Raw genomic sequence first — 25,941 nt, 5'->3', positions numbered from 1 at the left:
TATTATTTTTCTCAAAATACTCCAAAACGACTCATCATTCCGGCAAACCGCGTCAGCCAGGTACGTTTCTTTGTAGACTCTTTCGATATATTGCAAGCAAATATGAAATGGTGCCAGACGGGTTCTCAGGCCCTTACCAGACCTTTGTTTTCACTTTAAATATCAAACTTTGGATGTGCAAATGGACCTCATTTTTGATTTCCCATTTGAAATTTCATCAGTAGGTAAAATGGTGACTTGGTCACTACATATGAACACACGAAAACATCTGCAAATTCAATTTCAGAGGAAATCCACCTTGACATTCTGTGCGGACTGGGTGACCTGTGACACCGGGGGGTAGCCTTGTCCGTGGGTATCGCTCCGGGCCCCAAGTGCCTCCTTGCTCTGTCCCCCGAGGCCGAGAGGCCGGCAGCCCTTGGCGATGAAGTCCGCCAGTCGCTTGCGGAAGGGAATGATGAGAAACATGGCAGCCGAGAGGACGAAGAACCCCGTCATGCAGACGAGGGACAAGGTGTAGGAGCCCGTCAAATCATAGATGCCTCCTGAAGAGAGAAGGGCAAAGTATTGACACAGTACTTCTCACTGCTTTCACCAGGATGTGTGCGGCAGTGAACATCAAAGTAGACCTCAAACCCTGTGATTAGTGCAGCTTGTACAGTGGCCACAGCTTCGGGAGGGGTTGGGAGACAAGTTTTTCTCCTGTATAAAGGACAAGTTCACCTTCATAGACATGTGGGTTGAGTGAATGCAGCAATATTAGTAGAACACATCAGTGAGAGTTTGAGCAAAATCGGACAATCCGTTCAAAAGTTAGGAATTTTTGAAGTTTCTGCTCAGTCAAGGCTGGATGAAAAGACTACTATAGCTTGTGATATCACATGAGTACAACGATATAAAGAAAGAATAGAGAAAATTCAACATATTTCCATTTTTCTCCCGTAACAAAAGAACACTTGACTTCTCTCTTTCAGAAGGCAGGGGAAATAATATTACTCTTAACATACGTCAGTAGCAAGTCGAAGAACTGTGCACTTTATTCAAAAAGTAAAGTTTTGTGAAATTCTCTTTTTATTTTCCTTATATAGTTGTACGCATGTGACATCATACACTGTAGTAGTCTTCTCTTCCAGCAGTGACTGCGCAGATACTTAGAATATTCGTAACTTTTGAACGGATTGTCCAATTTTCCTCAAACTTTCACTGATGTGTTCTACTAATATTGCTGCATTCTCTCAATCCTTATGAATATGAAGGTGAACTTGTCCTTTAAGTAGGGCTCCAGTCTACGTGGTAGCTAAAATTTGGTCCGTGCAAACCACCCACCATGAAACCTATTATGTGGGAATTTCACTATTAACAAAACCATGCACAGTTATTAATGTCAATCCATGGCCGAGAGTACTGTATAAAACATACATTTAGCAAGTATAATTTTTCGCAAATCTGGACTTCCCTACAATTTTGCAAGGAGTTAGATTAGCAATTGTGGAGCAAAGTACTGAAAGGGAGAAAGTGCACATGCACTTCATATTGATAATGGGATCAGAGTTAATATTCACATATCTTTAACTTCGCAAAAAGCACCTGGCTTGCAAAATCTGCGAAAATTGATGAAACCTTGCGAAATGTTCGGTACATACAGTACACTCGCACCATGACCTGCAGAAAACAAAATGACAATGAAAAAGGACACAGCAATTTCATCAGAGTTATTGGGCAAATGTTTCAATGAACAAACATTCATTCATATAATTCAGGAAATAACCCTCCTAAGAGTTCACAGTACATATCAAGTCATGATACAGTGTACCTGTAACCCTACCAATGCAGGGAAAGAGGCAGCATGCTTGCTCTGAAGGGGTGGTCCTAACCTGGTTAAGTGCATGAATAAAAGAGGTTATAAATATGGGTTCAAAAATATAGTCAACTAGAGAAGCACTCTGAGAGCGCAGACCTCCGCCAAGCAACTAATTTTCTCCAATGATCTTGTTCTTCCATAGAGATCAGTGATTTCCACCCATATGTATGTATGCATGCTAAAAATCGCCCGAATTCCCAATATAGAAGCCTTTTATTATGTCATCAACCCTCAGCTGCGTGGCGCGCCACGCAGTTAGAGCACGCACTTTAGTGCGCGTATGAAAACCTCAAAAATGTGCAGCTTGAAGTTCATTGACCCTACCTGCCAAAATACTGAAAATCCTTCAGAAAATCCATAAAAGTTTTCGGATCACTACCAAAATTTAATCATCTGTTTCTTGCGTCATTCTCAACCTTTCCTGCAAGTGTCACCTAAATCTGTTTCCAACTTTTTGAGTTATTTTGCACAAGGACAAACAAACGATAACGAAAACATAACCTCCTCTTTTGGCGGAGGTAATGAGAAGCACTGAAATGAGTCACATTAGCGCTCTTTATTTTCCTATTAACATGCATGCATGCATACATTGTGCAGCAAAAAAAAAAAAAAAACAACAACAACAGCGCAGCATTTTATCCTATGGCAGATTACTGATTGCTTGGTGTATAGCCACTAGTGGTATTAAGCCATCTGTGTAGAATGATTCTGTGTAGCTAGCTGTACATCACGTGGCCAGTCGAGTACATACAATGTAGGTGAGCACAGCACAAACACTAACAATCACTTTTACAAGGTCATCTGTACAGGCAATTGAAGCACAGCCCAGTTGTATCAAAATATAAAGTTTCATCAGCTGATATCATGCTAACGATAGTTCATAGACCCATGTTATAAACTAAATAATGCTCAGGTGTAAGTTTGTGACATTAGTGGTGATGCAGCACATTCTCCAGTATTCACAATTTCATGCAACATGCACTAGGCTGCTCCTTGTCCATGTTGCACCATTGTAAATACCCTCAAGCGCACTGCATCTCCACTAATGCACTCTCATCTGTGCATTATTTGTATAACTACAATGTGGGCACCAGCACTACATGCTAAATTTGTATACCGCCCAATGGCAAATGTTTAGACTGTGCAATCAGCAAAGTCTATTCAGGGTTGGTTGGAAATGAACCCTTCTGACAATAAAATTAAATCCCAATAATTATTTCTGAGGATTTATATATCATTTTCAAAAATGAATGATGAACGATGGAAATATTTCAGTCAAAATGTGTCTCGATCAAGCAGTCTTTGACTCTAATTAAGTGGTGAAAATCACAGATAACAACCTTGTCACAGTGAATTTTGTTGCACACGTTTAGAAAAATAAACAGAGTTCCGGCTGAAGCAGTTTCTGATTATCAGGTGGGGAATGGATCACCAACAGAGCAAAAGTGTAAAGGAAGTTGTAAGCTTCCTATATTGCACTTTTTTGTTCCTATACAGGTGCAGAACTGCATTCAGTGGAAATGGCTGGGGTTTTTTTTGTTGTTTTGTTGGTTTTTTTTTGGTTTTTTTTTGGTTTTTTGCAAGCATGTGTCTGTTTTGTTTTTTTGTTTTTTTCTGGTTTGATACATGCACCATAAGTTCATGGGCCTTTATAGGCCTATGTCCTTTACAGCAAACACACACTAGTGTTTCCTGTTGAGAAACTTTTCTGACACATTCGTGTGGTTTCTGGGTCACGTCACTGTTGATTGGTAAATTGTCTCATCTATTCCAGTGGAACACATGGACTTTAATCGTCCTCCTCTTTCCCACAAATTCTCTTTAAAATTTATGAACCAAAGGAAAGAAGGTGCAAATTATTGTGCAGCCAGAGGGCATTTTGGATGTCTGTAGTGGGGTGGGGGGGGGGGGGGGGGTTTGGGGGAGAGGAAGAAGGGATGGGATGGGAAACACATAGAATAATTCTACTGAATGCACTGATATGAATACTGTTTTTGTTATAGACATTAGCAGAAGTCCATCAACTGTTGAAGGGCAGAACTGGAGAATCATTTTCCTCACGAAAAGCTGCATGTCACATGATCACCGCATACAGAGTTGTGATTGATTTAAAGCGAGATTAGCCTTGTAGAGCAGTAGAGAGGAGGGGATTGAGAGAAGAAGAGGGGAGAGGAGGAAGTGAAAGAAGAGAGAGAGAGAGGGGAAGGAGAAAGGAGAGGAGTGGGGAAGGGAGGAGATGAGGAAGTGGAAGAAGAGAGAGAGAGAGAGGGGAAGGAGAAAGGAGAGGAGTGGGGGAGGGAGGAGATGAGGAGGAGAGAAAGACACTTGCAAAAGATCAAGAAGTTTAAGACTGTGATCTTTAAGATCCCAAAGTTTTGCCAGTGTGACTGCAAACTTCCCACAAAATTTCCCGTAAAAACTTCTTGTGAAACTAGGGATATTTCCCCCACCCCCCACCAAACTTCTTGATCTTTTGTGTGACTACTAAAAACTGAAACTTTGCGATATTTGTCACGTGACAAGTCCACCACCTGTTTTCGGGGTGGTGACACAGAAGCACATGGCTACTGTGTTATACAGGAGTTCATTGTAACGTTTCAATCACTGGCAATCAGACGGTGCACTCTTTCTTCTTTCTTGCGCAAGCGTTCTTATGACTCAAAATTCTTGATCCAAAGATCGAGAAGTTTGGCTGCCAGCGTGAAAGGATGACAAGAGATTGTTATGACTTCACGATCTTACACTCCTCAATCTTTTCGCTAGTCTGACTGAGCCTGGAGAAGAGGATAGTAGTAAGGGTAGGATGGGGAGGGGGGGGGGGGAGAGAGGGGAGGGGTTGGGAGGAGAATGAGCAATAGAGAAACAGGGTAAAGGTAGGGAGAGAGGAGAGAAGTGGTAACATGGGGAGGGGAGGAAGAGAGAGAGAACAAAGGGGAGGAGATAAAGAGGGGAAATAGAAGGAAAGAAAGAAGAAAGACTTAGGCAGAGAGGAGGGGAGTAAGGGTAGGATGGGGAGGGAAGAAGAGATAAAGGGAAAAAGAAGAGAGAGAGGAGGAGAGGGGAGGGGAGGAGTTCAGGGGAGGAGGAAAGCAAGAGGAGATGGGTAGGGTAGAATTGGTAGGGTAGGAAGAGAATGGGGGGAGGGGAGCAAGAGAAGGAGAGAGGTAAAGATGAGAATGGGGAAGAAAGAAGAGGGCAGAGATAGGCCGAGAGAAGGGGGATGGGGTAGGAAGAGATAGAGGGAAAAATTGATTGAGAGATAGAGAGGGGAGGGGAGGAGGGTGTGTTTGAGAATAGGAAGGAGAGCAAGAGAGGGGTAGGAGGGGGAGGGGAAGGGATAGAGAGGTAGAGCGGAAGTAACCTAACCTGGAATGACTGATCCGATGATGTATCCTGAGCCGTAGCTGAACATGGTGAGGGTAGACGCCTCGGCAGTGCGAGAGGATCCAAACAGCTCAATGCTTAACCCAAACGGCACCGTGTTGAACACAGCTCTCAGAAGACCTATGGCTGATATACAAGATACGTGATTATGTGCAGGAGCAATACACAAGTGACATGTGAAACACAAATTGTACAATGCACTCATACTTACCATGTTATTTGGAACTATATAGACAAAACCATCAAATTGAATTTCACACCACAATGTCCAGTACACTTACACGCATCAAGAACTTTCTTTCAGAAGTATACCACAGTGACCCAAACAACAGTCACCACACAGTAGTGAATACAATGCTCTGAGCCTTAGTACATTTGTCCCATGAGCAAAGCTAAGTTGAATCATAAATATTGCTTCTGAAAATTTTCTATGAAACAGTGTATTTTAGAAGTCCATGTTGCTGAGTACCCCCTGTTAAGTCATCAGGTTTGCAAAAAATCATAAAGTGCACTGCCATAAATCACATAGCAATAACAACATTTTTAAAGGACCAGTCCACCTTCATATATATACCGTGGGTACATGTGGATTGAGTGAATGCAGCAATATTAGTAGAACACATCAGTTTTGGGAGAATCTGACAATCCATTTTAAAAAGTTATGAACTTTTAAATTATCTGCGTAGTCACTGTTGGATGAGAAGACTACTACAGTGTATGATGTTACAAGCGTAGAAGGATATAAGGAAAATACGTATAAAGATTTAAAATAATTTCACATAATTTTCTTTTTTTTTAAAGTGCACAGTTCTTCAACTTGTCACTGACGTATGTTAAGGTATTCCCCCTGCCTTCTGAAAGAAGCAAGTCAAGTGTTCTTTTATTATGCGAGAAAAGTGAAAATATGCTGAATTTTCTTTATACTTCCCTTATATTTGCAACTGATTGACAAATTGCCCTACATCGACGTAAATAGGCACTGAATTGATCAGTGTTTTAGTAGTTGCCATGATAAAAAATCATGGGCGTACATACTCGAGCAGGATTCGAACCTACGACCTCCTGATCACCGGACAGGCGTCATCTCCACTAGACCACCGAGCTTTCGCCCGACAGCAAGTGTTGGTTCTAATCCTTATAGCATGCAGCGGGTACTGCTTTGTTATTCAAATTCATGAAAATTCTTCCGTCGAGATGTTTTCATTGCAACTGATTGACAAATTGCCCTACATCGACGTAAATAGGCACTGAATTGATCAGTGTTTTAGTAGTTGCCATGATAAAAAATCATGGGCGTACATACTCGAGCAGGATTCGAACCTACGACCTCCTGATCACCGGACAGGCGTCATCTCCACTAGACCACCGAGCTTTCGCCCGACAGCAAGTGTTGGTTCTAATCCTTATAGCATGCAGCGGGTACTGCTTTGTTATTCAAATTCATGAAAATTCTTCCGTCGAGATGTTTTGTTCTACACATGTGACATCACAAGCTGTAGTAGTCTTCTCATCCAGTAGTGACTAAGCATAAACTTCAAAAATTCATAACTTTTGAACGGATGGTCCTATTTTCCTCAAACTCTCACCAATGTATTCTACCAACATTGCTGCATTCACTCAATCCACAAGTCTATGAAAGTGAACTTGTCCTTCAAGTACTTTAGACTACATGCATACTAGACAGTGGATCTTGAATGTAATGTGTAAAGATTGACTACCCATATGACATGAAACTATGCTGGTGGTGTGACATTTTAAGATATTTGTTCATTGTCTTTCAATATGCTTAAATGTATAAACTAATACAATCAATGATGGAGCTCATTAGTTGACATATCACACACACACAGTAGATGAAAAAGAGAGTACCAAGTTATATAGAATATATATTTGTATATAGATGCACTGTACATAATGCACTATTAACGGTGGAGGGAAATTGATCTCACACACTGCCACTTGATAGGTAAGCCGAAACCTAGAACAGAGTAAGCGTGACATGATCAACCGAACTGAGCTCATAGACTCTTTTATGGACTCCTACTATAGTATGAAGAAGACGTGGCACAGATAATCAGACTGATTGAAAAGCGCCAATAAACACGAACAACAACAACAATACACAAAAAAAAAACAGTTGAAATTTACAGGAAGGGGCAACTGTAGAATTTTAAATGGGAATCGGCCAGTTTTGAAGCAGGTTCTCTGATCTGTAAATTTACATCTGTCCTTTGGAACGTACATGAAACTACAAACCTGACTCATGCCATTTCATCTACATAAATAAGTCTAATGCTTCCTACTTGTACTAACAATGATGTTGTAAAAAAAATAATATAATATTGTAGATGTATTTTATAGGAGCCTCACTCATTGCAACAGATATCATGGAGGTGAAGTTTCTGGCAAAGATCATGCCGACAGACACGGCCGCTGAGAGGACGTTGCAGACGATGATGACGTAGACCTTGGCAAAGGGGATGTGGTCTCCGAAGATGGAGAGGAGTGCCTTGCCGACCATCTCTCCTCCCGCTAGGATGGTGAGGATGATGGACCCATGGTTGGCTGTGATGCCCACACTGTCCGTGTAACTCACCTGGGTGTGCATGCATAATACCACAAACGGGAAAAACAGCTGAAAACTTATCTTTTTACTGAAAACTGATCTATTCACTCAATCCTAATTTTTGTCGTTCTTGTTATATTATAGGCACATAATGCTGTATTTTGATGTAATATTTTTTCTGTATTAATGCGCTTAGAAACGTCAGTACTAAGCGCTATATAAGTGTTATTTAATATTATCATTATACATAACGCCATCGAGCTCACATGTGAAGAGGACAGTGTGCTCCAGTTATAATGAACATGATTGTAACGACATCCTTGTTACAACAGAGTAAACATTCAGGTCCCAAATTATAATCCATATATCTTTATATACTTAACCATTCAGTAAATACAATAAAATTTTGATATTCATATCATTCAAAGATAACTGCTGGTCTCAAGGACGTGGTTAAAAAGGGAGTCCCCTATATGATAAATGTAGATATTTTCACTGTGTGGGAATTTTTGTGCATTTTGCACAACATGGAACTAGTGTAAAAATAAAAGGCAGTAATATTTTTGCTTGTGATATGTAACTATAATATCTTGTCTCTTCGTATCCACAGAATTAAACACATGTAAAATTCATTTTATGTCACAAAGCATGAAAAATTACTCTCACAAAAATGTCCGCTTTTACAGTATTTGGGATTACAATCATTTGGGACCTGTTTATTTGTTTATTTATTTAATCACAGGGTTAAAAGCCCTCAATCAGCCAAGAGGCTATTTTTCAGAGAGGCTGTGAACACAGTATTTGACATAAACAGAACAAATCAAAGATATAGAACGAAACAAAATCAAATCAAACATAGAGGTGATACGAATATCAAAAAAAGAGAGAACAAAACACAACGAAACAAAGACTTGTTAACATACTCAATATCAATATAACAAAAAATCATCTGAGGTGTTTATCTTCATTCAGGTTAAACAAACACTTCAATGTGAACTCTGAGTACATGTATGAACCTTTACGACTGGATCAAGAGCATTTTTAAAGGAAGTCAGACTGTTTAAAATCTAATATTACTTATATTACTTATGCCAGTATAAATACATCCAAGTTTAAAAAAATTTGTTCTAGGTTTTTTCAGTTTTTTTTTGTGAATTTCTTGAATAATGTGCATTCAGTTTCGCTGTTATTCTATCGCATAGAAACGACGGCAACATGTTACAATTGTTATGCAGGAGCTTAAAAATAAATAGGGCAGCTTCTTTCTTCCAGCGAATTTCAACTGGTTCAACTCCAGTGAGGTTGTAAATGGATTTACTGCTGAAATGATTGTCTACCAGAAAGACAGCATGAAGGGCTCTTTTCTGTAGTACATTTATTTTTGTTAACAAAGTCTTTCCTGCGTTCATCCAAATAATGGAGCAGTAATCCAGGTGCGGCTGATTTAAACCTTTGTATAACAACAAGGCAGTATCTTGTGAGAAAAATGGTCATATTCTTTTCAGGCAGTAAATAGCGACCCTGAAACCTGTCACCCTGAAACCCAGTAATGTCACAAAGCATCAAACTTCTTGGCCCCGTTGCATGAACTATGGTAGATTTAAAATTAATGGTAACTCTGCAATCTGTGATAACTACCACAGCAACACTATTCTGTAGCCAATCCAAGGCAAGAAATCATGCATGGTTCTCATTAACTGTAACTGCCATCAATTTTGAAATTACCACAATTTTTAAGCCATGGGGTTCTGATATAGGTAATTTCAAATTCTAAAATTCTAAGCTTTGATATTTTGTTTTATTTGTCCTACTTTATTTTCTTAAGAGTCCAACCATGGAAATAGTACAATTGGCAACCAGTAAACAGTTTAGACCATATCAAGATTTGAAGATTAGATGCTGTGGAATGCACAACAGATTAGGCATTTGGACACAATAGTAGAAGTCCAAGCTTTGGTATCTTGTTTTGTTTGTCCCACTTTACCTGTATTTACTAAGAATCCAAGGTCTGCAGAAATAATACTACAACTGGCAACTGGGTAAACAGTTTAGACAATATCAAGTTTTGAAGATGTGATGCCACAGAGTGTGCAACAGGTTAGGCAACTAAAGCACTCGCACAAGAGACCCATTCGAGCACATGTATCCCCCGAACCTGTCTCCCATACCCCATTTGAATTATTTTTTGGGCCAGAATGTTGTATAATATGGCAACTGTCGCAGGATACAATAAAATCCGATGAGAAATGAGGCTGGTAAACAGCACATACAAGGAATATGACATGTCATCCTATAAAAGTATGAACAATGAGAGCGCTGGCAATGAAAACTTTTGTTACCTAGAATACTCCACATAAAGCTCCATAAGCAAGTTCGAATAAAATCCAACAAGAAATGTGACTGATAGAGCATGCACAAGAAACGTGACTGGCACCCAAGTTGGAGCACTGAGGGCACCACCACCACAAACTGTTGTGTCCTACTGTACATGTACATGCAGAATGACCATCCGTTCACTGATCCTTAGCAAGTCTGAATAAAATCCCACGAGAAATGAGGTTACATGTAGTATAGCACATACAAGAAATACATTGTATGACATGGCATCCTTAAAGGTAGGGGATACCTTTTACAGACCTCCCAAAATGCAGCAAAACATTAAATATGAACCTCAGGGGACTTGTTTAGGCCACTGCTGAGAAATTTTGAAGTCAACAGTTATCTACAATTTGAATAATGCACAAAACTCAACTACTCAGTAGTTCTGTGTGTCGGCCACACTTAAGCCTTTTTGTTGCAGTCTTCTGTATTTTTTATCTATAAACACAAATCTAAAAGTATAAGAGCTGCTGTAATAACATATAGAGTGTGTGGCAAGAATGTATATAGAAATGTTTGTAAGTTTTGATGAACTTTCTTCACAAAATATACATGATGGACACACATGCAGTGCATGGGTCTGCAAAGGTAGCCTAGTAATGTACTGGAATTTACGGTGAGCCCCGAAAAAAATTCACTTCAAAATCTAACGGTCAATAAAAATGTACTAAATGTTACCTTCCACTTTCAATACTTTATGAGAGTTTCTAAAATGATACCCTCTTCAACATACCACTGTATTTATACAACTCTTCATTTGAGGCATGCAAATGGGATTCCCTACCTTTAAAAGTTGAAACAATAAGGGCGCTGTCAATGGAAACTTTTGTCACCTAGAATAACCCCCCACAAACCTCCATAGCAAGTTTGAATAAAATCCGACAAGAAATGTGGCTTATAGAGCATGTATACAAGAAATGTGACATGGCCTCCAAGTCGGAACACTGAGGGCGCCGTCACCACAAACTGTTGTGTCCTTCATGTAGGATGACCACCCATACACCTTCTTAGCAAGTCTGAGTAAAATCCGTTGAGTAACAATCAAGTTATTGCATAAATAAGCATTTTTGCAAATTTTGACATGATCAGGGTGACCTTTGACCCTGTAAAAGGTGGAACAGTGAGGGCAGCATTATCAATAGGTATAGGTGTATAGATTTGATTATGATACATTTACATACCAAATTTGAAAAAAAAAATTGGTCAAGAAACAAGGCCAGCGTCGCACACACAAGCAGACCCTGTTAAATTTACCTTTTCATGTATAAAGACAAAACAAGCGAAGGCGCCATCACCAAAAACAATAGGCGTCTTTGGTTTACCATAATACACCTTCATGCCAAATTTGAAGATGATCGAAGAAGAACTGCAGCCAGTAGAGCGCTCACAAGAAAATCTCAGCGGCGGACGTGGACACGGACATAAAATTTTTCTGGGCCATGATTTTCTGACTTTAAACGGAACAGAACATGTCCAAAAATTTGGATTTAGCGTCACAGCTAGACTCCACCCCTAGCAACGACGGAGTGATCTTATTGTTCAGTGCGTGGCATCCTGGTTACTGATTGGTCGTGAGTAGACTGCTGGGGCTAAGCTTGAATGAACATTGTGGAGGTTGTTAGGAGCATACCTTCTATTGTCAAGCAGTGAAAACTGTCTTGCCTCTCCTTGATCATGATAGCGTCGGAAAGAAAACTTTGAAAGCAGTTTTCTCAAAACGCTCATTTCCTAAACCACTAGACATGCGCTAACAAAATCATTGATATCTCCGCAGCGGAGTACTTTTATGAGTTGTGTTATATGTTATATTTAAAGTGGAAGAGTAAGGGAATAATGTCATGTCATTTCAGAAATTGTCCTGCCCTGACTTTTGGATCCCTTTGTTGTAGCGTGTCATGAAACATGAGGAATGGAAAATATGAAATCATTTGAACACTAATCTGTATCATACATCATGACATAGCAGTCTGGGGAGACAAAAGATGCACTGAAAATTTATCAGTCATTTTGATAAGTATGGGAAGGATAAGACAATGGCAGGGGGGGGGGGGATACCACTGTGAGTGATAACTATATCATTATCATAACAATGTGCTTTCCAAGGGTCTTTATCTAAAATTTTCTGAAGTGTTTTTTTGTGTTCCCTTTTTGACAATTGGCTCCTTAAGGTCAAATTCCATTTTGGAGTGTTTGTATGTAAATATATCAAAGGGCTTTTATTCTACCCGGTATCCAATTTCCTTTCATCTACCGTCCTCTTTCAACAATGTGCTGCGGTAATACTCCACACAGACGCATGACATGTATCAGATCTCAGCATCTGATTTCATGATATCATCCATATACTTCAACATATTTTTGTTTTTTAACCACATATAATGCATGCTATATATCATTACACTATTGGACAACAGAAATTGTTACACCAGAGCTCGGTATTTAGCAGTAGCCAACGGCCACAAATATCAATGTTGGGCCACCAAACTTTTAAAAAAAGGCTATCTTTTGGTGGCCCGATCAGACAACTAAGATTCAAAATGGATTTTTATGTTTTCTTTTATTTCTGGCAGCTGCATTTGTTTTGGGATGCCAAAATTTCAGATTCAAAAAATCTTTGCGACAAAAAGTTGGTGTCGAGCCCTAGTTACACACATTTCATATATATACACAGACAGTGTGGCAAATGGAATGAAACATCACAGGTTTATTGATACTTACCAAGTTGACATTGAAGAAGGTCCACGAGAGTGAAAGAGTGGCCAGAGCAGCCACGAAGAAATAAGTATCAGGATGTTTGGACAGCCTCTCTTGGACAGGAGATTTGGTCATGTCTTGTGAACATTTCTCCTCGCTCCCCCTCTCCTCTGCTTCACTCTCCCCGCTGTCGGCGTGGCAGCACTCGCAAAAGTCAAACTTTCCACACTTTCCACACGAATCGCGAGCGTTCAACTTGGGCTCTGAACTGTCGTGTCTTTTGCACTGCAGTGAGAAATCTGTACCCTTTATTTGACTGTCTGTATCACCTTGGTCCTTGTACAAGGCCAGACGTTTCCCCGTTTTGGGATTCCCGACGGTAGTCTTCTTTTTGGGGGGAAGCAAGATGATGCAACTGATGACTCCTGGAACGAAAACGATTGCACTGAAAATGCGCAGTGCCGGCCGCCAACCAATCGTAGCCACGAAATAAGCCATTAGGGGATTCAAGGAAAGCAAACCTGGAGAGACAGTGAAGGAAAAAAAGACTGTGTGGCATCATACTTAAAATACCAGTGACACTCCTGCACATCACCATGATGAAACAGAACACAGACCAAGTGGAGAAGTACTCTTTCCAGGACATATTGTGCTTCATCAACTAAACCATGATTAGTTCTCATAAGATTAAGGCCCCCCTCAAAAAAAAAAAGAAAAAAAAGTGGTATTGGCATAACGCAAATGACACTAAAAGTGTCCCCAACCCTAGAGATTAAAGAAAAAAAAAAATCGCTATCGCACTCATGATAACACAATATTTCGATGTGGATAGTGCAATTGTTATCGCTTTGGCGCAGTCGCCATCTTTTCAAACATTTTCCCGGTTCTCATTTGAGTTTCACAACTTTCAGCTTTATTTTTTTTTGCGATTTATCCACTTGTTTCTATTTAATCCACAAGTGTAGTCGCATTATCATTTTTAAAAGATTCGGCTGTTTTCACTATCTTTTTTTAACTTAACATTATGTGGAGTCATACAGTGTTTGCTTCACTGCAAAGTGTGGCAGTAAAATATTGCGCTATGTCATTTGCCTTAAAAAAACTGACCTACTGACCCTATTTTCATATGGCCTGTTATGCCAATACAACTTTTTTTTTTTTTGCTTGATTGTGTGATAGAGATGATGATGCTTGGGATATATGGCATATTTAATCCCCGGATAGCCAACACAATAACAAAAGAGACTCAAATCTAACCTTCAATGTAGCATTCAATTCGTCCTTCAAAAAACGTGAAGGATCAAAAACAGGAGGTCAGACGGAATAGAGCAAAATTACATGACGGATATGAAGAAAGGCATATATGACCACTCGTTGCACAACATTCCTCACAGCACCAATTGAAACAGAACCTAAATGGCATCGTCCTGACTGTGTGGCTACCATTGCTTGTGCAAGATTCCTTTGTGTTGTGTCTGGGCCCCCCCCCCCCCATCACTTTTTTTAACCATACAATGGAATAGATAAGGTGTCACCACTTTTACTTGTCAACTGAAGAAACCTGGAAGTGGAAGGAGAAAGATGAACTGAAAACCTTTTTTTTTTTTTTTTTTTTTCTGCTGAAGAAACCCAGAAGTGGCACCACAAGTTGTGCTGAAGGCCTTTTTTTTTTCTTTTTTTTTTTTTTTTTTTTTTTTTTTGCTTGTTAGCTCATGAAACTCGGAAGTGGCCCTCCCCCTTTTGAAAAAGCTCGCCAGCTCTGCATTGATCCCTTTGGACAGACTATAAACAGACCTGTTACACTGCTTGAAAGAGATAAAATAATGACAGGAAATGAGTCTTTTGATTCCTCATTGGTAAAATTGATAAAGGGAGCTGTGATATACAGTGTTCTGGACAGGTGATGTAATGCTTAATCTAAAATCAGTGAAAAGCTAGTCTGATGGTGAACACGACAGACGAGAGTGGTAGAAATTAGCCCATGTCTCTGTTTGTGTATCGGGGGGGGGGGGGGTAGGGCTAGTAGGAAGGAAGAAGGCTACTACCGTTCTATGTCTCAAATTATGTGTCCATATATGATGTGCTTTCAAAATGTCCTCATTTTGTTTGCTATCAAGCAATCACCATAATATCTGGAATAAGATGTCTCACCGACTTGACATCCGGTGAGTGCAAATGACACGGTACGCGTGGAGTTCTTGTTCGGAAAGTAGGTGTAGATGAGGCACAGGGTGGAGTGCTGTGCAAAATTGATGCCCATCCCGTACATGATGGAGAACGAGGCGAAGAGGGTGTAGACATTGGGCGCCACCGACGAGATGAGGAGGCTAGATGAGCAGAAGACTACCCCCAGCGCGGCAATGGCCCGGGTCTGGCAGCAGCGTAGGAGGAGGGCAGTCAGGGGGCTTGTGAGGGTAGAGATGGCCCAAGCCAGGGATCCGATCCATCCTCGAACACAAATAAGCACAATATGTAAGACATCACAGCATGCAATAGTGTATTTATAATCCCTTTCAAAAGGGCATAATACATGTACATTCTACTACTCAAAATCTTTGAAACTATTTTTCCCAGGGGTCATGAACATTTCATTTGGAAAGCGATGTTTTGGGAATGAAAATAAAATCGACAAATGATGTCATACCAGAATCTTAGTCTGGGTGCTTTTTTTTTTTTTTCCTGTGGATGTATCTAAAAAAAAAAAAAAGTAATCTGAAGAAAAATATCAGAAAAATTATCATAAAATAAAAAGTACATACAATGAATGTACCGGTATTTAGATATTCTTTTTGACACATAAGTGATAATCAGGGTATTATAAATCTACACAAGTCAAAATGCATTTGCAATGGACATAATGTCCTTTAAGTAAAATAGAATAATTGCGTGTCAGTTTCATCAAAGTCAGACAGAAACTAGAAATGTCACTGTGGTGACTGGCATGCCTCCCCCATATTGCATTGTTCTCCCAACTGGTCTAAAGTACTTCTTGACATTGTGAGATGACAGTTTCATCCAACTGGCAAAAAAAAAAACAAAAAACTGAAATGGCATGTTTGAAAGTTTGGCACAACTACAAATGTGTTCAGTATTTACATTTGTTTATAATAATATAAACCAGGTTTCATTCCGATGGCTGAACTGTTTCAGAGAGCACATACAGTCCAACCTTGAATGTATCTGGCCCTCTCTTATCAAGTTTCATGAAAATACCCTTAGATACTGCAGAGATATGGGGAAATAATGAAATTTTAAGAATTTGACCACAACCTTTGACCTTGAACATGTGCAAAGGGGCAGAAGTCCAGACAATTTTCATAATTTCACGTCATGTACTAGTAAATCGACAACTTCGTGTATAGTGTAGACTTGTGGAATTTACTGTTGTCCAAAAAGATTTAAACCAATGCTTTGAAAACCCTAAACAAAGTACACGGAACACCCTGGATGATGATATAAGAGGCTCTCACATATTTCAGAAATGCAGCAATGTATTTCCATTACAATACCACTTGCTTAACAAGTTCATCCACAGTAGTTCATGTGTGTTTTCTTCTTTTGTTCTGCTTCCTTGACCCCCCCCCCCCCTCATACATTCTTCAAATAAAGTTGCCATGTCATTATCCTTGCTCATTGTGATTTCTTATTCTTCAGTCCAATCAAGTACTATGAATTCTGAAACTCTGTACTCAGTACGACCAATTCATAGCTGTTCAAATGTAATCACATTTTAAAAATTTCATTAGATACAGTCACACCTGCTATAGTGACCACCTGTTTATAATAACCACTTGCCAATAGCCACCAAATGGAAAACCCCACAATGAGAAAGTATAGTGAACTTGTGCCTAAAGGAGACTAGTGACTACTGACTTGGCTTCTCCTGGAGGACATACAACAGGCCACTATGACTGCCCAGTGGCACCAGCTGCACAACAACTACAGTGTAGTTTACTGTAGCTATGTTGGCCGATACATTTAATAGGCCTAAATGATGATCTGTGATTGTATGAAGGGGTGGGGTGGGGCAATAAGCCAGTTTGGAGATAGCTCATGTGCACATGGGTACAAATGACCTTTCATTTTTCTCAGTTGGTTAGGCACTTCACTCAATTCAAAGCGACATAATGCAGTAGCTTGCCCAACATAGCAATTTATGGAACTCGTATTCTAACAAAAAATGAACCTGTGTAGATAAAGTGACCAGAATGGTTCGTCAATCAACACTTTGGGAAGCATCCATTTCATTGTGCTGTTTTGAATACATTAACAAACATTTTCTATTAACATTGCCAAATACCAGGCTTGCTGTCAGGTGGATGTACTGGATGGCACGATTTATAAGGATTACATGAATAATCATAATATTACAGATCTATGCTTATCTCAGTGAATTTAAAAAGCAACTTATCTCTCGGTACAAATGACCTTTTTCTGCTCATGCTCAAACTGGAACCCCGAACTGGCTTATAAGCTTAAATGCATATAGATATTGTAATAACTCACTTGTGTGTATAGTGGTGTACATGTAATCATTCTTGTTTAGTGTATAATATTTCAGGTGTTCCAGAGTATCAATTGTGACCTGCATTACAAAACCAACAAAAAGTCGCCATGCATGGATTTTTAGTTAAGGGCAGATTATGAAAGAGCAGACTCTAAGCTTAAATAACTCAGCTCAAATAGACACTCCTATTAAGCCATCTAAATGCTTGAAAAAAAGCACACACTCTGGAAAAGTGTGAACTGAGAAAAGAGGCTCTGAAGTACAGGGTCTATTCAAGCACTTAATCTTTAGCCATGCTAGCTGTGGATGAATGTGACAAAAACAGGATGTAAATCATCTGAGCAACAACAATGAAGAGATTATCAGATTAAGCTGAAATTGGGTATACTTTATTAACACACTTTGTTCATGTTTACTGCCAACTTTCAAAGCAGTGGCATCATCTTTTCCTAAGTTATTAGAGCTGAGAGTTAAGACTGTGCAAAGGGTTAAGAAATAACAAGAGACCCGGGGGTCACGCGCTCACCCGAGTATCACAATTTCACCTTCCATGCATTCTTGCACACTCATACCTGAGAACATTGGAAACTTAGGTCTGCATATATGGATCCCCCCTCCTCAACTCCAGGGTGGAGGGGGGCATGCAGCCCTGGATCTGCAATGAACAAACTTGGAACTAACGTCATCAATGTACAAACTCATGGTATTAACTTTGCTTTATCATTTCTGGTTCTAGAGTAGATTTTTAATATTCCTTAATGTGTGTGGGGGGGGGGGGGTGGGCCCCCTAGGGGCCCCCAAGATGGATATGGTGCCCATTTGAAGGAATTGAGATTCTATCCCCATAGGGATGCTACCTGCTAAGTTTGGTCAAAATTCATCATGAGGTTTTCAAAAAGAAGATGAACATGTACAATTCAGGTCCCATTAGGACCCATCGCCATCCCCTCTCCTGGGTCCCAAAAGGGGGGGGGGGGCACCTGTGATTCCGCCAGTCCCATGAACAAACTTGAAACTACAGTCATCAATGTACTGACTCATAGTATTATCTAAGCCCTGTCACTTCTGGTTCTAGAGAAGATTTTTAAAGATTCCTTAATTTTAGGGGGTTTGGGCCCCCTGGGGACCCCAGGTGGGCCATGGTGCCCATTTGAACAAATTGAGATCCTATCCCCCCTAGGGATGCTACCTACCAAGTTTGGTGAAAATCAGACATGGGGATCTCCAAGTGAAGATGAAAATGTACAATTTAGTCCCCATTAGGACCCCTCCCAACCCCCTCCCCTGGGTCCCAAGGGGGGCACCCCTGATTCCCCCATGAACAAACTTGAAACTACAGTCATCAATGTACTAACTCATAGTATTAACTAAGCCCTATCACTTCTGGTTCTATAGAAGAAGATTTTTAAAGATTCCTTAATTTTAGGGGGTTTGGGCTCCCCCCCCCCCCCCAGGGGCCCCCCAGGTGGTGCTCATTTGAAAAATTGAGATTCTATCCCCCTAGGGATGCTACCTGCCAAGTTTGGTGAAAATCCGTCATGGGGTTCTAAAGAAGAAGATGAAAATGTAAAAAGTTTACGCACGACGCACGACGCACAACGCACGACGGACGCTGGACGAAGGGCGATCGCAATAGCTCACTTGAGCCTTCGGCTCAGGTGAGCTAAAAAGGGGACTCTTTAAGACACACCTTATCACAGTGCTCTACAAAAAAGTGCTCAAGAAAGGGTTAAGAAATAAAAAGGGGACTCTTTAAAGGTAGGGAATCCCATTTGCATGCCTTAAATGAAGAGTTGTATAAACACAGTGGTATGTTGAAGAGAGTATCATTTTAGAAACTCCCATAAAGTACTGAAAGTGGAAGGTAACATTTAGTACATTTTTATTGACCGTTAGATTTTGAATTCAATTTTTTTCGGGGCTCACCGTACATTCCAGTACATTACTAGGCTACCTTTGCAGACCCATGCACTGCATGTGTGTCCATCATGTATATTTTGTGAAGAAAGTTCATCAAAACTTACAAACATTTCTATGTACATTCTTGCCACACACTCTATATGTTATTACATCAGCTCTTATACTTTTAGATTTGTGTTTAGAATAAATAGATTTAAAAAAAATACAGAAGACTGCAACAAAAAAGGCTTAAGTGTGGCTGACACACAGAACTACTGAGTAGTTGAGTTTTGTGCATTATTCAAATTGTAGATAACTGTTGACTTCCAAATTTCTAAGCAGTGGCCTAAACAAGTCCCCTGGGGTTCATATTTAATGTTTTGCTGCATTTTGGGAGTTCTGTAAAAGGTATCCCCTACCTTTAAGACACACCTTAACACAGTGCTCTACACAAAAAAAAAAGTGATCAAGAAAAACTGCTAAAAACACAATTTCCATTCTGTTTTATGATCCCAAACTTTAGCACTATAAAGAAGAAGATTTGCTCTTTCAGAAAATATGAAAATCTTAAAACTGGCTAAGCTGACCCATTTCACCAATTTTCAGTTCTCACACAAGATCAACTCGGTGCGACTTTTTGTGATGCACGGTCACAATTGGTTTATCTGTCAAGGATCACAACAAATTCCACAAATCCTATGGCATCATCAATTTATGTGCTGCAGGATGTGAAATAATTATATGTCTGGAATCATGTCCACAGAAAATTTCTTTAAAAAAAAAATCAAAGTGGCAGGCTTACAATTGTACCTTCAGTTTACCTCTCAAGCTTTTTCTTATCTTCTGTTTTATCAATAAGATAATGCCCTTCTGCTGGTGCAATATGTGTTTGTGCGTGTGTTTAAAATACTTTATGACATCAATGGCAACAAGGAGGTCCATGGATGATTATGGCCAGTTTGGAAGTGACAGAATGACATGAAGTATAATTGTATGCTTTTTTTGGGGGGGGGGGGGGGGAGGGGGAATGAAAAAAGAGGAAGAAGACAGGTACAGTATCTGTCACAGAATTGAGGGCTTTATGTTTATACTGCATGCACAGGTACAATGTCCCTGATTACCATGGTATGCAAGCATTATTTACAATGAGATCAGTCATGCTTGACAGGGAGGGTCTTCCATTGAGTCCGCCAGCATGCATTTGTTCATCCTTACACTATACTACAGAGAACTGTACATTAAAGGAGGTAGACACCCAAATATATACCTGTGGATCAAGTATATGCAGCAATATAGAATGCATCAGCAAAATTTGAGAGAAACCGGGCAGTCTATTCAATCAAAAGTAACGAATTGTTAAAGTTTAAGTGCCACCATTGCTGGGTGAGATGACTTACAGATCATGACTTCACAGATGGAAAATGATATACAGAAAATATACAAAGAAAATTCAACATATTCTCACAGTTCCAGCATAGTAAAAGAGCACTAGACTTACCCTTTGACATGTTAGTAAAAGTTGAGGGAATGTGTTATTCCATGAAAAATGATATTTTTTGTTGACTTATATACTGTTTTCCATCTGTGACATTATGGTCTGGAATAGTCTCATCATCTAGTGATGGTGGCACTGAAACTTTAACAATTCTGTTTCAAGAACAGATTGTCCTTTCCCTCAAACTTTGCTGATGTGTTAAAATGTATTACTGCATTTACCCAATCCACTTGACTACATACAATGTATGTACATACTTGGGTTTCATTCCCCTATCTTATAAGCCTATGAACTCACATTGTAAAGGAAGAAGACAATATTACAAATGAACCTAAGTCATATGAAATTGCAGACTGGTGACAATCTGAACATTGTCCAGTGATATAAAAGAGAGTTGAATATCAAATCTTCATTCAGAAGTATCATAAACAACTATCACAACTAGCTATCTTGGCAACATGTGTGATGTTATTCAAATTTATGAAATTCTTCCGTCGAGATGTTTTCATTGCAATTGATTGACAAATTGCCCTACATCGACGTAAATAAGCACTGAATTGATCAGTGTTTTAGTAGTAGCCATGATAAAAAATAATGGGCGTACATACTCAAGCAGGATTCGAACCTATGACCTCCTGATCACCGGACAGGCGTCATCTCCACTAGACCACCGAGCTTTCGCCCGACAGCAAGTGTTGGTTCTAATCCTTATAGCATGCAGCGGGTACTGCTTTGTTATTCAAATTCATGAAATTCTTCCGTCGAGATGTTTTCATTGCAACTGATTGACAAATTGCTCTACATCGACGTAAATAAGCACTGAATTGATCAGTGTTTTGCCAAGATAAAAAATCATGGGCGTACATACTCGAGCAGGATTCGAACCTACGACCTCCAGTACCCCGCTGCATGCTATAAGGATTAGGGCAATTTGTCAATCAGTTGCAATGTGTGATGTTATGCGAAGACAATGCATGAAGTATAATGCTTCGGTATACAGAATATTTTGCTCTTTTCGCTTGTGAAAGCGAATGTGAAAAAATCTTCTGCACATGGATACTTTGTGAACAGTACTTGTGGTCACATGCTCATGTCGAACCATTTTTGGTATACAGGCTATTCACAGGGCTCGACATTGGAATTTTTCTCTGGTTGCCTTTGGGCCACTAAATGGCTCGAAAACAAATGAAATGACCAGAAATAAAATGAAATATTTAACAATTCATTTTAATTCCATTATAACTTGATGAAACATAAGAATTCATTTGGATCTTAGATGTCCTATCAGGCCACCAAAAGATAAGCTTTTGGAAAATTTGGTGGCTCAATATCAATTTGTAGTGGCCATGGCTTGGGTCACTGGCCGCTACCATACAACCGATGTTGGACCCTGCAGGGAGGTGATCACCTCCCTGGACCCTGTATCCATATCATGATATCACATTTCAGTTGATGATATCATGGAGCTACAGTGTAGCTCTATGATGATGATATCATGCAACTTGTGCATGACACTCTTAACTGTGATTTCAAACTGAAAATAATGGAATAATATTCTCTTATAGGCCTTGTTTTTTTTTTCCAATTCAATGAAAGGAAGACAACGAACATAAACATAAAAATAGTCACTGTAAATGGAACATGGAAATTACAAGAACCAGAAAAGCACTCTGAGAGCGCAGACCTCCGCCAAGCATGCAGCTCATTTCCACCACTGATCTTGTTCTTCCATAGAGATATCAGTGATTTCCACCCATTAGGCCCTACGTACTTTAGCATTGTGTGCTGAATTGAAAGTCACCCGATTTCCCAACCAATTTAGAAACCTCTTTGTTACATCATAAACTTCCAGCTGCGCGGCGCGCCACATCTTGGCAGAAACTAGAGCATGCACTTTAGTGCACGCATGCAAACCTCAAATACGCGCGGGGGGTGTTTCATCAACGTTAGTCAGTGCCGACAATTTCAGCAAAATCCTTGGTTATGATTGGCTGAGATGCTCTGGTCACTGACTGTTACTACGGTTGATTGTCAGCGCTGACAACTTGTCAGCGCTGACTAACGTTGATGAAACACCCCCCTGAACTCCCAAGTTCATTGTTGACCCTACCTGCAAAAATATCAAAAATCCTTCATAAATTCACTACCAAAATGTAATTATCTGTTACTTGTATAATTCTAACATTAGTATTCCTGCAATTATTAAAGTTTCATCCAGATCTGTTAACTATTTTTTAGTTATTTTGCACACGGACAAACAAACCAACAAACCAACGGTAACAAAACCATAACCTCCTCCCTTGGCGGAGGTAATAAGAGGAAATAATATCAGCTGAATATTGCTTTACGATCACAACACGAGACAGATGAAAATATTACAGATAGGCCTAACGTTACACACACACAAAAAAAAATAGACTCGGAATTTGTCAAGACTGACAAATTAGGTGATCCGATTTTTTTTAAATCAATGATTCGAGTCCTGATCGCAGTAGGCATGACTATATAGGTTTCATCTGTGTTTAGAGACATTGGCCGTGTAGAAAAGGGAGTCAGACCTGCCATCTTAGGTACCGAATTCCGTATACACTATCGAAGATACAGAATGAAGTATATTTGACCTTTGACCCCACTTTGCACCCCCAAGATGGCATCTGAGCAAAAAGTAGATATTTTGTGAAATGATTCTTGTAACATGGTCTTTGCATGTGCAAAATATGGGAAAGATAAGACATGTATTCACCAAGATACAGGATGAAACATTTATGACCTTTGACCCTAATTTACATACACAAGATGGTGTCCGATCAAGTAGTTGTTATTTTATGAAATAATGTACGTAACATGAACTAAATATCGTCTGTTGAGAATGAGAAGGGCGTTAAGTTGTCTCGAACACTATGGGTTTTGTGACAACTTTTTCAAACGCCCTTATCATTCTCAACCGACGATATGTGCAAAATATGGGGGTCATAGGGGCTGTTTTTCTTGAGTTATTGCGAAGAAAGTTGGAAAAAGAAAGAAATATGAAAATACATCGAAGATAAGCTTGAATTTCAACCACGTTTTTGGACGTGATCCCGACACCATTTAAAGACAAAGGGCTCGCGTACGATAGCGCAAAGTTTCAGCTACAACATATTGAAATCTGGGAGGAATTCACCGAAGGGTAAGTGAGTTAGTGCTCGATAAAGACATTCATGTCAATTTTCACATCTAGAGAAATCCCCTCCCATAGACATAGCACGTCACAACGAAGATAAAGAAAGAAGTACATACAGCTGTATGACCTTTGACCCCACTTTGCACAGAGAAGATGACATCTGAGCAAAAAGTGGTTATTTTGTGAAATGACCCTTGTAACATAGTTTTTACGTGTGCAAAATATGGGAAAGATAGGACATGTATTTACCAAGATACAGGCTGAAACATTTATGACCTTTGACCCTAATTTACATACCCAAGATGGCGTCTGATGAAGTAGTTGTTATTTTATGAAATAATGTACGTGACATGAACTAAACATGTGCAAAATATGGTGGTGATAGGGTATGTTTTTCTTGAGTTATTGCAAAGAAAGTTGCAGAAAGAAAGAAATATTTCAATACATCGAAGATAAGCTTTAATTTCAACCAAGTTTTTGGACGTGATGTCGACTCCGTATGAAAAAGCAAAGGGCACACTTACGATAGCCCAAAGTCTCAGCTACAACATACTAAAATATGGGAGAAATTCACCAAAGCATAAGTGAGCTAGTGCTCGATAAAAATAGTCATGTCAGTTTTCATTTCCAGAAAAACTGCACTCCCATAGAGATAACACGTTAACTGGTCAAATTTGACAATGTTACTTTCAATCCCTTTTTACGAAGTGATGCCGACATCCAATCAAAATGTTGTTATTATATGACTGAAAGAACATTTAATAAGCTACAACATATTGAAATTTGGATGAAAATCAACAAAAGAATAAGTGAGATACGCTTGAGTGAACTTGAAATTTGATGACGTCATTTTGAAAATTTACTTTTTTTTACTTTATTAAGAAATTTGATATCTTTTAATCATTTTTCCAGCTTCGCCAACCCATGAAATAACATGTAAAACCCATTAGCTTTTAGAATATGTAAAGAAAATGGGGGGTCACCGTCCATCCTGACGAGTAAAATCGGATTTAAAATTGGCGGTTTTTTGGCATTGTTGCACTGTATATCGCCATTGACGCGCGCGCAGAATTTCAACTTTGACAGGCCCGTATGACGTCATTTTGAGTCAGATTGACTTGAAACTTGGTAGAAATATTCCTTGACATTTCAGGCATTCAATAAGAGTGAAAAAAAAACAGGAAATTTCTATTTCATATGAGCTGTGCGTGCATTTATGTGCGCACGCGTACGCGTCCGTCCAATTTTTTCAATTTTTCAAAAAATGTTCCAAATGGTCTGAAACGTGTGCAAAAAAAATTTGAGCTCGATTTGAGCATACAAATATTTCAACGCGCGCGTACGCACACGTTTTAAGAGAAAATATGAATTTTGAGAAGATGAGTAGAATGCGCATAACTTGAATTTTATGTGACGTAAATTTCATTGAAAAATGTCATTCCATTAATGAGATATGATTGAGAATATGTTTTCATATAATGACGTCATAGTGACGTCACGGTCAACTGATCACAATGATTTTACTTGATTTGTCGTCTTTGGGACACGATACATATATGGTATAATTTTGGCATTGATAGGAAGAGTACTTTCTGAGCTAATCGAAACACAACTTTTGTCCAGAAAGAAAGAAAGAAGAAGAAAGAATCCGTACAGATACAGAAGGTGATCCGAGAGGATACTCGGATCACCTAATAAACACACCAGTCACTACACAGATGAGACTGATGCACAACAGGTTTGATGCAGCTTGCCAGCTGCATTTACTCACCTACTAATGTGGCACTGCTCTTAAATTCTTCCTGTAGACTGATAAACAGCAAACCATAGCAATACAGCACTCCCAGAGTGATAAAGTAGAGTATGAAGGAGGCTACAGTCACCAACCAGCCCCACCGGTCCCGCAGCCACAGTAGTCCCTTCATCATGCCGAACCCGACGTGGATGACGACCGCAGGGCAGGGCCAGGGTCCCAGGGACTGCTCCCGAAGCT

At 39.6% G+C, this 25,941-nt stretch overlaps 1 protein-coding gene across 1 annotated transcript; it reads right to left on the bottom strand.

Annotated features, from left to right (window-relative positions):
- Positions 1 to 282: 282 nt before the first annotated feature.
- LOC140233251 (monocarboxylate transporter 13-like) lies at positions 283 to 25,873 on the bottom strand. The gene is made up of 6 exons (XM_072313362.1): positions 25,720 to 25,873; positions 15,036 to 15,332; positions 12,909 to 13,405; positions 7,616 to 7,841; positions 5,228 to 5,371; positions 283 to 545 (listed from the first exon to the last, which is right to left on the bottom strand). The coding sequence occupies exons 1-6, from the start codon at positions 25,871 to 25,873 to the stop codon at positions 283 to 285; spliced, it is 1,581 nt and encodes a 526-aa protein (XP_072169463.1).
- Between the last annotated feature and the right edge of the window lie 68 nt (positions 25,874 to 25,941).

The sequence above is a fragment of the Diadema setosum genome, chromosome 9, assembly GCF_964275005.1.
Source record: "Diadema setosum chromosome 9, eeDiaSeto1, whole genome shotgun sequence".
Taxonomy (NCBI): Eukaryota; Metazoa; Echinodermata; class Echinoidea; order Diadematoida; family Diadematidae; genus Diadema; species Diadema setosum.
The sequence above is the reverse complement of the archived record's forward strand: the minus strand, read 5'-3'. Positions and strand labels throughout refer to the sequence as shown.

Coding starts and splice junctions, on each gene's coding strand:
- LOC140233251 (XM_072313362.1), bottom strand. CDS start 25,873: ATGAAGGGACTACTGTGGCTGCGGGACCGGTGGGGCTGGTTGGTGACT. Junction 15,333..25,719: donor GAGCAGTGCCACATTAGTAG/GTGAGTAAATGC, acceptor TTTGTGTTCGAG/GATGGATCGGATCCCTGGCT. Junction 546..5,227: donor CATCGGATCAGTCATTCCAG/GTTAGGTTACTT, acceptor TTCTCTCTTCAG/GAGGCATCTATGATTTGACG.